At 39.3% G+C, this 12,453-nt stretch overlaps 1 protein-coding gene across 3 annotated transcripts in view; it reads left to right on the top strand.

The window, feature by feature from the left end:
• The window catches only part of LOC122829350 (cytoplasmic phosphatidylinositol transfer protein 1-like), a 79,238-nt gene extending 67,019 nt beyond the window's left edge, over positions 1-12,219 (top strand). For 2 of the 3 annotated variants that reach the window (XM_044113825.1, XM_044113826.1), the window contains exons 6-9: positions 2,214-2,309; positions 3,236-3,391; positions 4,941-5,004; positions 7,522-12,219. In XM_044113825.1, the coding sequence (XP_043969760.1) occupies positions 2,214-2,309; positions 3,236-3,391; positions 4,941-5,004; positions 7,522-7,877 (672 nt within the window). In that variant the 3' untranslated portion in view covers positions 7,878-12,219. Of the gene's footprint in view, positions 1-2,213; positions 2,310-3,235; positions 3,392-4,940; positions 5,005-6,334; positions 6,475-7,521 lie in introns of all 3 variants that reach the window. The other variant, XM_044113828.1, reaches the window with a different exon arrangement.
• Positions 12,220-12,453: the final 234 nt, after the last annotated feature.

Genomic DNA, 12,453 nt, shown 5'->3' with positions numbered 1-12,453 from the left:
GGAGGGAAATTCTCCCAGGCTGCAGTGATGATTTGCAGGCCACCTTATTAAAATGCCCAGTACACATGAAGCTTTGAGTTGGCCAGGTACTGCTCCACTTGTTGGAAAGTTAATTTAATTTGGTGCTGTTGAACCGCTCGCTCTGTGCGCGCCGGTTCGGAGGGGCATTAGTCATCAGCAGAGGGTTGCCAGCGTCTGGACGCCGAGGAATGAAAGGCCGCCGTGTAGCAAACAAATCAGCTTAAAGTGCAAAGTCCTCCTCGTGAGTTATTTCAACAGTCCGGGGTTTGGCGGGCGTCCCGTTAACGTGTCTGAGTAGCTCACATGACGACGCCACGCCGGAGGGGACAGAAACCGACGCGGAGCTTCAAATCTGTCGAGATGTCTTAGATCGACGTGTTTTTTCCTCTTTGACGTGACAGAGTGACGGATCAAAAGCTGTCGAAATCAAATTCTGAAACCAGAAGCTGCCTTGGGCCGATGCGATTTCCAGATAAAAAAAACCCAGAGAAAATAATAGAAGAAAAGCAGAGAGAAGAAGAAAAATGCATTCAATTGGGGAGGCCGGGCTGATTCAGATCTTAGTGAATGTGAGCCGAGACGCAGGAATCCATGTTGTTTACCGTCACTGAGCCACCCGGTGATTCTGTAATGTTAATAATGCAGTCGCCGTTCTTTTTGTTTGATGTTGTTTGGGTAAATGAGCCGCTACGTAAACAAAGACATGAATTATATTGCCAAGAACGAGAGTCTGGACAATAACTAAGTCTTATTCATTCTGTCCTTCTGGCTCATTTGTTGATGGGAGCGAAAGCAGAAAAGCAGAGACTGTTGCATCTATGAAAAGTCATGCATGTTTGGGTAGGAACGGATTAATTTATGTTGAACTTTTTAATAGAAGAATTTGCTTTCAATAGCCACAGGACTGTAGCATGTGAATCACCATTTCTTTACGATGGTTTAGTTGCTAATAGCCTGGTAAAAACTGGTCCATTGTGCTACACTTCGCTTCGTACAGAGTGTCTGGATCCTTGGAGAAACGATTACTTCCAGAAGGCGTACAACTTCTGTACAACTTCTGTTGAAGTTGTACATTTTATCGCTAAAGTTTGCCTGCGATGGATGTAATGCGCTAGCTTGGCGCTATGAAACCTTACTGGACGTTGCCTGCGAGCGAGGCGGCCGCTAACGTCAATTCAACGTTTGGAACCTCGGTTGACAAGGACAGAACGGCTTCGTTCACTTCCTCAGCTAACGTTGCTAAAACTACAGGCAGGCGGAAAATGGACGTCTACTGGAGAAATTGAGCTCAATGGGAGAACGCCCAGCCAGAGCAGAGAGAGATGAGAATCGAGTGGGGAAAAAATTCAATGAAGGAAACCACGTGAAAACCTGTGAAGAAGACATTCTTCACAAAATGCTAATTAAAAATGGAGTGGCGTGACATTTGAGAAGTTGGAGGATTTTGCTTGTTTCTCTGGTAGCCGAACCGCATCGGAGTTTCGTATTCACATCTCAAATGAAGTGGATGTTCTAGGCAAACAAAATACAGTTTGAATAAGACAGACTAAAAAGACTGTTTCATATCTCATTTATGTTTGTTTTCCCTAAATCTCTTTCATGCATCTCCCCCCCCTCCAGATCTTATTCAAAATGCTAAAATTAGAAAGTAAGGTTTTACCTACTTGTATGTAGAACAATTATTTTGAGCCCTTTGATAATTGTAGAAGCATGTTTAACTTTAATGTTTAACTTTAAAGCTTGTGACACGAAATATTATGCTGTAATTTAAATTTGGGTAATTAAACATGTTCAAAACAACACTTAAAAAAAATTAATCTACTAAAATGGAAGTAGGTAAATATTACACAACAACCTATTTTCCTCTCTTTTCAGTCGAACCTCTACACAAAACAGAAAGCTTTCACCTTTTGTGGCATCAGCTGACTAAACACATGACAGTAACTGAAGTCAGCGCTGTGTTATTTAGTGCAATAAGCAGCTGAAGAGGTGAGCTTAGAGCGACCCCTAGTGGGCCAGAAACACATGCTATGTGTTTCTGAGAGTCGGCGTAACACTGAGAATTTGCTCCAGTGTTTGATTCGACCGTTTTTATGATGAGAGGCGAGTCCGACTGGAAAATAAATGTTGAATTTAGCATCAAACAACAACAACAACAACAAAAAAAACACAACATTTTTTGTTGTTTTCAGATCTTTGACATCGAGCTGAAGGACCAGGAGAGGGAGGTTTGCTTCGTCGACATCGCCTACGATGAAATCCCTGAGCGCTACTACAAAGAGTCCGAGGTGAGCGTGTGTGTGGGAGTGTGTGTAGAGCCTTACGAATACAGAGATGGAATCAGAATCAGTAGTACGAAATGGTGTTTTGTATGGATTAATGTCGTTATAGTCAGGAGAAAACCCTTCTCGTAGTTAAACAATCATTTTAAAGGTTTAAATTAGACAAACTCAACTTTACACTGAAAAAAACCCACCAAATCTTGCCTAGTATTTTAGGCTAATTTCTAGTGCAAATATCTTAGTAGGGGATGTGCTGTGGTGGCGCACGGGTTAAGCACAACCCACATAAGGAGGCTTTAGTCCTCGACGCGGCCGTCGCAGGTTCGATTCCCGGCCTGTTGACCTTTGCCGCATGTCTTCCCCCTTCTCTCCTTACCCACTTTCCTGTCAATTAACTATCAAATAAAGGCCACTAGAGCCAATAAAAACTTTAAAAAAAATATATATATATATATATATCTTAGTAGACTTGAAATAAGACAGAACTACCTCACAAGTATCTTTTCAGCAAGATAAGAGCTTGTTTTAAGTAAATATTTCCTTAATGTTGGTGAAAAAGTACTATTTCAATTGGCAGATTATTTGACTCATAACATGACAATTTCCCCGTGTTGTAAGTGAAGCAATCTGCCATTGAAACTAGAACTTCTTCATCAATATCAAGGAATTATTTACTTAAAACCAACTTCTATATCTTGCTGATAAGTTACTTTTAGGTTAGTTTTGTCTCAATTCGTTTGTACTAGAAACTGGACAAAAATACTTGGTACGGTTTTGTGTTTTTTGCCATGTCACTATCCTCGCTTAGCATTTTTTTTTCACCTTGAGGCTGTTATTTACATGTCACTATTTACTTTCCAGGATTAAGTCGCGCGTCTATTTTTGCTTGAGCTGTTGCATAAAACAGAAAATGTTGCCTCTCCAACCTCCAGGATTTGCGATATTTCCAGTCGGAAAAGACAAAGCGAGGCATACTGCAGGAAGGCTGGAGGGACTCACAGGAGCCCATCATGTGCTCCTACAAGCTGGTCACAGTCAAGTTTGAGGTGTGGGGCCTGCAGACACGAGTGGAGCAGTTTGTGCACAAGGTGAGAGGTCAACAGTGGGGTGAGGAGAGATAGGCAGTAAAACAATAACAAACCAACACACAAATTTCTATTATTAATCTATCAGCTCTTTCCCTGCAAATCACATCTTTTTAAGAACTCGGTCAGGGTGTTTTATTATTATAATTTTTCTTTTTTTTGTAAGTTGTTAATTCAAACAGTTTTCTAGAGAACTTCCTCCAACATCAAGTTTCTGCTTCTAAGATTAATTCAGATTCATTTATGATTATGAATTTAATGTATAACATTAACTCTAAGCAAATCAATGCCTCTTTATAAAAGTTATTAAGATTGTTGTTGTCCCACCCCATATGCAAATTTGGGAGATTTGTAGGAGCCGAGCGTAGTAAAAGAAATAATACAATTGAAATATGTATTGAAATATAAATTTATCTTGAAATGAAAACAAAAAAAATATAAAAGTGTCTTTCAGAAAATTATTTATGAATTGGAGTCATAGTCTATGACTCCTTAAAAAAAATAAATACATTTTTAAATGTAAAAAATTTTAACTTTTTTTTATTTTATTTTTCAATTTAAAAAAAATTGAAAACCCCAAAAAGTTCAAATAAAAAATTAAAGAAATACAACTTAACCTGAAAAACATAACTTGGCTCAATGTTATCCTATTTAAATGATCAGCTAAAGTTAACCAGAGATAACTGGACAGAAGAAAAGACATGTCCAGGATCCATGAGAGTAAAATGCCTCCATTGTAACTCACTAATCGAATCTCTACTGATTGAGTTGCATTAAAGTAGCTATAGATACAGGATCCTGGAGTTTAATATTTAGTTCCAAAAAAATGTTTTGGCAAGATTTATAAACCTGCTGTAACGCATAACAAGTTAGAAAAGCTCTAATAATGTTCAACAATGTACAACAACATTCAGATAAACTTATACCCTCCTGTTTTCATACGAAGCTGTTTGCTAACGTGCTAGGCTAGCGCTAGCACGTTAGCATGTTGCTCAGTAAGGTTGTGGTTGATCACGTCCACACAAAACTGGCAGAAAAAGTTATTCTTTTCTGATAATTATGCTGATACATAAGATCACATCTATCAAATAAAGTAGTTTTTTTCTGTTTTACTTTAGCTGTAGCGACTTCTTTAACTACAGGGAAACACGGCCTGTTTAGATTTATGTTTAAAAACAAGCAAAACGTCAGTCTGTTTTCACAAAAATATTAGCTTACTCGGAATAGAAATTTCAAATAGAAAGTTAAACCACAAGTTGAATATTTAAGAAAACAAAAATGTTCCCCACAGCAACTTTTCCATTATTCTCTGCTGCGTCTGCTCGGTGTAGAAAACCTTAAATGTTACTTTTTACAATATTTTTCTTTTTGATGAACTTCAGATCTCTGATGTGGCATTGTTATGCTTAGTTACAGTAAAAATAGCTGATTGTAAGGGTAACCCTGAAACTTTGTTCCAATAAAACAACAAATCATGTGAACACAAAAAGGATTAAAATGTTGCTTTACTTGCATAAAAGCAGTTTGACCATATCTCTGTTTTGTGTCTTAGGTGGTCAGAGACGTGCTGCTGCTGGGACACAGGCAGGCATTTGCTTGGGTTGACGAGTGGATAGGTACAGCCACAAGGATTAAATTTTTTTTAACCTGTTTTGTATTTCTCAGCATTTTTTAAAATTAGATTATTGTAATTGGCGATGCATCATTGATGCCACCTGCATTTAATAAGCTTTTGTACGGACAGCATGGATCCTCCGGTCACTACTAACCCACCAGAACCAAACATGGCTACCACCATCAGCTTGCTTCAGTTACATAATAATAAAGAACAAACAAGATTCTTTCATGTTTTGGGAGAGAAATTCAAACCAGTCTGATTTGATAAAACATCTGTAAAATGAGCATTGGATCTTATATTTTCTGTTTTCGAGGAAGCTTCTAAATAATTTGTCTTACGGTTACATGAGGGCGTCATTGAAAAGCTGAAACTGGTGCAGTTGGTGTTGGCTCTGTCCGTTTCCTCAGCTGCATAACCTTGTGTGGGCCTCTCAAGTGGCTGCAGCACATTTACTCCTTCTCAGCTCTTCAGCTTTTGTTTTTCCCTCATAGCTGTGGGGCACACACACACACACACGCACGCACACACACACACGTTTGCGCAGCTATCTTTGTGGGGACTTTCCATTGACTTCCATTCATTTCTACAGCCTAAACCTTACCCTTATCCTAACCCTATCCATTACATACCTAACCCTAACCAAACCTCAATTCACAGCTTAGTCCTAAATCTAACCCTTGACCCAGAAACAGCGTTTCCCCTTGTAGGGACCAGGCTTCGGTCCCCACAAGGAGCAGTGTCCCCCCCACAACGCAGTATATGTCAGGAAAATGGTCCCCACAAGATATTACAAACAAACGCACACACACACACACACACACACACACTTACACCCAAATACAAAATAAGACTGTTATCTTTACCCAGAAAGATTCACCAGTCCTCTCTACACAAACCACTAACCTCAGTACTCCCTCTTCTCTGAAACCTGGATGCTTCTTAATGCTCCTAAAGTGTTTTTTCCTTAAATTACTTTCCTTTTTTTTTTCCCTGTGGATTTTTTTTTAACCTTTTTAATTTTTCTTTCCAATGATTCCACCTCTTCTTGCTTATCCCTTAATCTTGAATCAACCCCAAAGCGTCTCCATCTCTCCCCCCTCCTCCTCTTCCTCCTCCTGTCTTGCTCCCTCTTGGCTTGGACTTGTCCTTCACTCTCTTTGGGTCCTGGGCAGCTAACACATTACCCGCTACATCGCTAACCTCGCCGCAGCTTATCGGTGCCAGCGAATCCTTCCCTTCTCTTAACCGCCTGTGAGCTGGAAAGCCATGATGGAACAGTACCAACGTTTTGACCTTCATTGCATCCCTACTTCCCTCACCTTTTGCAGATATGACTTTGGATGACGTTCGGAATTACGAGAGAAAAATGCATGAGAAAACCAACATTAAAGTTTGCAATGAGCAGCAAGAGCATTCCACAACAAACCCATCTTCCCTGGATGACATAGAGATCCATGACAAAGCAAGTGTATGTGCCTTTTTTTTCTTTATGCTCCATTTTTCCCTTCTCTGTCTCATATTTTTCGGTGGTAAAAGCTTAAGAAGGCATTACATTTGGAGCTAAAAAAGAAGGAACATTTGACAGGCATTTTTTTAAAAACTAGCAATTAGTTGAATAAAATAGAAACATCATGATAATATAATAATACATAAATAGCAAACCTATCCTTTGGTTTTTAAGCAGTGTTTTGTTTTTCTTTTGTTTAGTTAACAATTATTTTCAGTTCCTGATTTCAATTTTAGACAAATATTTCCTCTAAAGGGGGAAGAAAGACTAAACACATTTACCTATTCAGAAATTTACCTATAAATTCATACAGTTCATTCAGACTGGAACTGTTCACCTTAAGCTCATTTAAACACTCACTTTGCAGCCTGCAGTTTGTATTTGCAAACACCAGAGGGCACTCCTCTCCTAAAGAAGTCATGCTGAAGTAGCAAGCAGGCTTCTGAGTCTCCAAAGGACCCTTCAATTAAAGTTTACTGATAAAATAGTAAAATGCTTCTCAGTAAATGTAAGGCTTGGTAACTGCACTAGTTTTCAATTCTGTTTGCACAGTGATGTATGCTTGAATTTGCAATCTTGCTTTTAAAAACAACATCCTGCTTAGTGAGGCCATCACCAGCTGACAAGATATAATTAAAACATTAGGGAAAAAAACATTGCATTGATTAAATCACTTTTTTGAATCCCTCTTTTGGCTTATCAAACCAAAATGGCTCTGACTAGCTTTCTACTGATGTATATTATTTATTATAGCCATATGTCCATATATTTGGTTACAAGTGGATGATAGAAATAATTTTAAGTAACTTTGAATCGTCTGTAAGGTGAGATGGATTTGACTCCTGATCCCACGGCTTTTTGTTTGGCCAATGTTTGGATGGCTTCTCCATCCAAAACATTGAACAAAATAGATCATTTGTAGTAAGATCCACATGCCAAGACAATGCCAACACATGGACACACAAAAACACTAACCTGTGTAATGTCTCTTATAAAATCTCTTTCCAGACATGACAATGGATGAGGTGAGAGAGTTTGAGCGTACCATCCAGGAGGCCACCAACCAGAAGATTGGGGTGTTTCCCCCATCAATCTCCATAAGCGAGACCCCCTTGTCCTCCTGCGCCCTAACCGGCCCTGCCAGTGCCCCGTCAACCCCGATGTGCACGGATGCGCCCGAATCCCTCTCTGTCCCCAAAGACCGACCACGTAAAAAGTCCGCCCCCGAAACACTGACCCTACCTGAGCCCGTCCCCAGCGAAGCCGCAGAGGACTCTATCCTGAACCAGTTACCCGTTTCCAACCATCTCCAGTCATCCACATCGCCTTCCGACTGCGACCCTGCTGAAATGGGCGAGCAGTAGAACAGCCTCCGTTGTATACTTCTTCTTCTTTACCCGTTGTCTTATGAGCCCAATGAGGGTACCCTTGCCTCCAAGCACCAGAGCCCTGACTTTCAACTTGTTTAGCCATATCCAACGATAGACCATAATCGTTACCATATACCAATCCCTCTATAGGTCTTCACTAGCGTCATTGATGCCATCCAGGCAGCTGTAGGCCCGGTCACTTTGGTGTGGCCGAGCGTAAAGTCAAGCGAGCCAGATGTCAGATCTTTTCTAATTAATGCATCTAATGTTTATCGAAAGCAAAGATTATTTTTGTTGAGTGGCAGTTCTTTTTGTAAATAAATCCTTTTCATTGTTTCCGTAGTTACGTTTTCTTCAATCAGACTATCTGGCCACGAATTATTGCATTTTGAAGTAGTTGCCTTGACATCACAGAGCCAGTGGAGATTCAGCTTCGATAGTGTTCAGAGTAATCTTACCCGTTAATAATCTGCATAGTTGATAGCATGATAATGATCGACTTGATGATTCAAACTGGAACAGCACAGTAGAAGTAGAACAGAACGCCGGAGAGGCAATCAAGTACATTGACGGTAGATCCGTTGAAGTGTTTCTGTAGCTAGTCGGCCTGGCATGTGGGTCGTTCTGTACTCGTCGTTTCCTCTCTAAACTAAAAAAAAAAAGCAAATTCTGTACAATCATGAAGAGAATGTACCTCAGGTCTCCCCAAACTCTACCCGGTTCGCACTCCAAAGGCAGGGACGTTGTTGTACGTAACTCTCCCCACGTATTTGCCAAACCATTTTATACTTCCGGAGATGTTATAATACAAAAATATATGTAAAAAAAAAAAACAGCATACATAAACCTGGGAATGTTTACACATCTTAGACCTTTTAAATGAAACCATCACTATGTCTGCAGCTGCAGTATGAAGTAGGCGGTTTGATGCTTGCAAAATTTAATTTGTTCATCCTCTGTATCCGAAGACGATTAAGAGGTCGGTATCAGCAGAAGTACATTGATTGCATTTTCAAAGTCAAATGTTGCCTGAAACTAACGATGGATATGTCATGTGATATGAATGTGATTCAGGAAAATCCAATCAGTAAAATCACTTTCGTCACGTGTTGGGGGAACAAAACGCCATTTTAGGACAGCTTTTAGTCACCGACTGACCCTCGCGCTCCGTGAAGGTGATGAAAAGTCGGTGCTAAATTTGAAAAGACGGGCACATGTGTCAAGCTGACTTGTGTATGTGCTTCATTAGGCGCACAGTGTGTGAAGATTGAACTTGCCAGCCCAGATTGGTAAAAGAAAAGCAGAGCTTCTAGATGAAACGAAAGCATCATTTGCAGACACCAGTCATTTATTTTATCTGTGTATTGATGGTCATCTGTCAAAGAACCAGTAGATTTTAGTACATCGATCAATATACTCTTTGTTTTCCAAACAATATTATTCAAAGAAGGGGTTTTATAATGCTGCATGGAATGTTCACAACTTGTATACAAAATATATGATGTGTGATTATACTGTGTATGAATGGATTGTTACGGTATAAGTAATGTAACTCATGAAGAAAAAAAAAATGCTTCCATTGGAAGTCTGATGTAATTTTGTACAGTAGAAAATCAGATTTCGACTGAAATGTAAGCATGTACAGAGTATTTACTGTAGGCCTATGAACTCTTTGAACTCAGTGCCTCTGCATGCTACAATTTTATCATCACCTACCTGCGTGTACATCCAAATTTTATTATTAGTTCAGCTACAGAAATCCAAAATTTCATTACTTTTTATTACATGTACAACTCTGATGACTTACAAAGACTCTGTGGCATGGATGCCTTTCATTTTTGGCTCTAACCATGGATTAATTTTGTTTAAGTACATGGTTAGAATCCTATTGTCTGAAGTGGAAAGTACCATTATGTCATGCTAAAAAATGCAGTGTCGGCACATTTCACCAGCAAGTAAATGGACAAGTCTCCACTCGGTCTATAAACCTTGATTATGAGACCAGAAATTTGGCATTATTTCTACATTATCGGATATGATTTTTTACTGTTCAGACTGAAAACTTTCCCTATGAGATCACTTGGGTTTTGGTTTGTCACTTCTACCATCTTCAATTTTTCTTACAAAGGTTTACCTTTTGAGTTTGCTCTCATTTCACCTTTACATTGAAACACTTTGTTTTTAGGCAACAATTTTCCTACAACATCAGCCAGCGGAGAAGTTAACCCCATTCTGTCAATGGTTACGCATCAGCATGGCTGTATGTCTATATTTTAGCTTTATAAATCCACAGTTGTGCCATTCTTGTTTTTAAAAATCACTGAAGTTGTTCCTTGTGTCCTAATTTCAATGAGGTAAAAAGTTTTGGGTAAACAAGTCCTGAATTGTAAAGACATTCATGTGTATGAGGAGTCTGTCTGAAGTCACCAGAGTTTTTGCATTACATTCCCTACACTGTAGTCTGGTAATCATTTGCAGTTCAACCTTATATTACAAATTATTCTTTTAAGGTCTTGCTTTTTTGTTTTAATTTTAATTTTTTTTATTTTTATTTTTTTTTACAAATAGACCCTCATTCAGTTTTCTTCTGGTATTTTAAGTAAGACCGTTCCAACAAACTTCAAGTATTGCCACTGCAAGAAGATGCAGACTGGTGTAACTCGGACATATCAAACTATACCACCAGATTCTCAAGCGACAGGGCTAACTTGCTGTGTTTTTCATTCAATCACTGGCGCTGGGGTAGATTTCTCAGTCATCCAGGTCATGACGATCCTAAGTGCTTGAGTAGAAGGCAACTGGACTTCTTCTGTCGCTTCTTGTCCCAGTTCACACCGTGGGACGTGTGACCAAAACACGTGTCTTAACGGCCCCGTTGCCTTCAATTGTCCGGTTAGTGTGATTCTCTGATCCGTAAACAATTCCAACCATGTTCAGAATTGAAGAAGCCCCTCTGAATGAGCGACGAAACATCTTCGAAACGAGAGAAGTCCAGTTCTGCTTAAGCACGAAAGATTTGATCGCTGACGTTACTCAGATGCATCCTGCACTTTCCAGTCTTTGACACCTCGATTGACAATGAAGGAATGTGTTTATTACCGGTGTTGTGGGTTCAGTGGACCAAACATCCGCTCATACGGCACAGTAACTTTGAAGAGAAGATATTCAGTGGTCTTACCATAGAATTTCGTCGATAATTTGTATAGATTTTCATTTAGATGGAGAGAGAAAAAAAAATTAGATGAAACTGTAGCTATTTATTTGTAACCGTAGCTTTTGTTGTTGCCTTTTAAGGATAAACAAATCAACATACCAGTCATTGGCCGTCTGTTTAGATCTATTTTGTATAGATTATAGATGCTTACTAGTCTGGTATCAACCACCTCTCTTGTCAGGAAACATTGATCCAGGGACATGTTTGACCCACCATGGGCTATTAAAATAATGCAAAGTGTATGTGGAACGTTAATCTCTGCTCTGTTTAAAAGAGTAACCCAATAGCTCTTGTAAATACGGCTGTTAATGATTAATATTGTATATTTCTTGTGTTGAGCCTGCTCTGGGTTTTATTACTGATGTGCCATGAATGTGCTGATGGACTGAAAATGGACAAGGTAAATCTGTGTGTGTGTGTGTGCGTGTGTGTGTGTGTGTGTGTGTGTGATGAAGGTTTGTGAAGCTTTCACAGACGTGAATTAAAGTCGGGCTTAATGTGTTTTTATCAATGAAGTTGCTGTTCTGATCTTAGGTCAGTTCAATTCTTTTCATTTAAATAATCGAGATTCTTTGTAGTGCTGCACTTTTTTTTCTTTGCTGTCCAGTTGCTTCTAATGAACCCCCCACAAGGGGGCGTATTATTTCCTAAGTTGTAAAGCAAATGGATGCTTTGCATTTTAGTGGCGTGGCCGCTTTGACGTTTACCCGTCTCCTTTTTCTTTTTAAATAGTAAACTTTGCCGTTATTTGATTTTAGTGATTGCTGTAATCCATTTCATTCCTCTTTACCTCCCGATTCGGTTTGCCTTCAGACAAGCTGTTTTGCTGTCTTCTGCTGTCTGGAATCTGTCTCATGAACTTCGAACACGTCTGAGGTGAAGCGCATCTCAGAGTCTGCTTGGACATCCAGGTGCACTTCAAGTCGATCCAGCTTCATGAAACAGACCCCAGAAGAGCCATTCCTGTTTAGCTGCTGAAAGTTGCTCTTTGTTCTTCCACTTGGAACATTGTATTGTACTTGGTATATTTTTACTGCCCTTTGAGGTTTATTTGGTTCTTTGTTGTAATTATTGTTTAACAGTTTTCTTAAACGGATGAATAAACTTTATTAGCTATTGTCACTGTGTTATTGTTGACTTTATTTGTCATGCATCCCTTACATAACACTATGGAAGCATTTTTATATTTGAAATGCACATCTGCAGTCAGTATTAGAGGGCAAACATGGAATCAGACAAGTTGTCAGGAAAGGAGTTTGTGGTTGAACATGTTTCGGTGCAAAATGTCTGCATACACCACAGATTGAAAGCAAAAGGCCTCGTAAAAAATATTGGGTGAAGTTATTAAAATGTGTC

The sequence above is a fragment of the Gambusia affinis genome, linkage group LG04, assembly GCF_019740435.1.
Source record: "Gambusia affinis linkage group LG04, SWU_Gaff_1.0, whole genome shotgun sequence".
NCBI lineage: Eukaryota > Metazoa > Chordata > Actinopteri > Cyprinodontiformes > Poeciliidae > Gambusia > Gambusia affinis.
The sequence above is the reverse complement of the archived record's forward strand: the minus strand, read 5'-3'. Positions and strand labels throughout refer to the sequence as shown.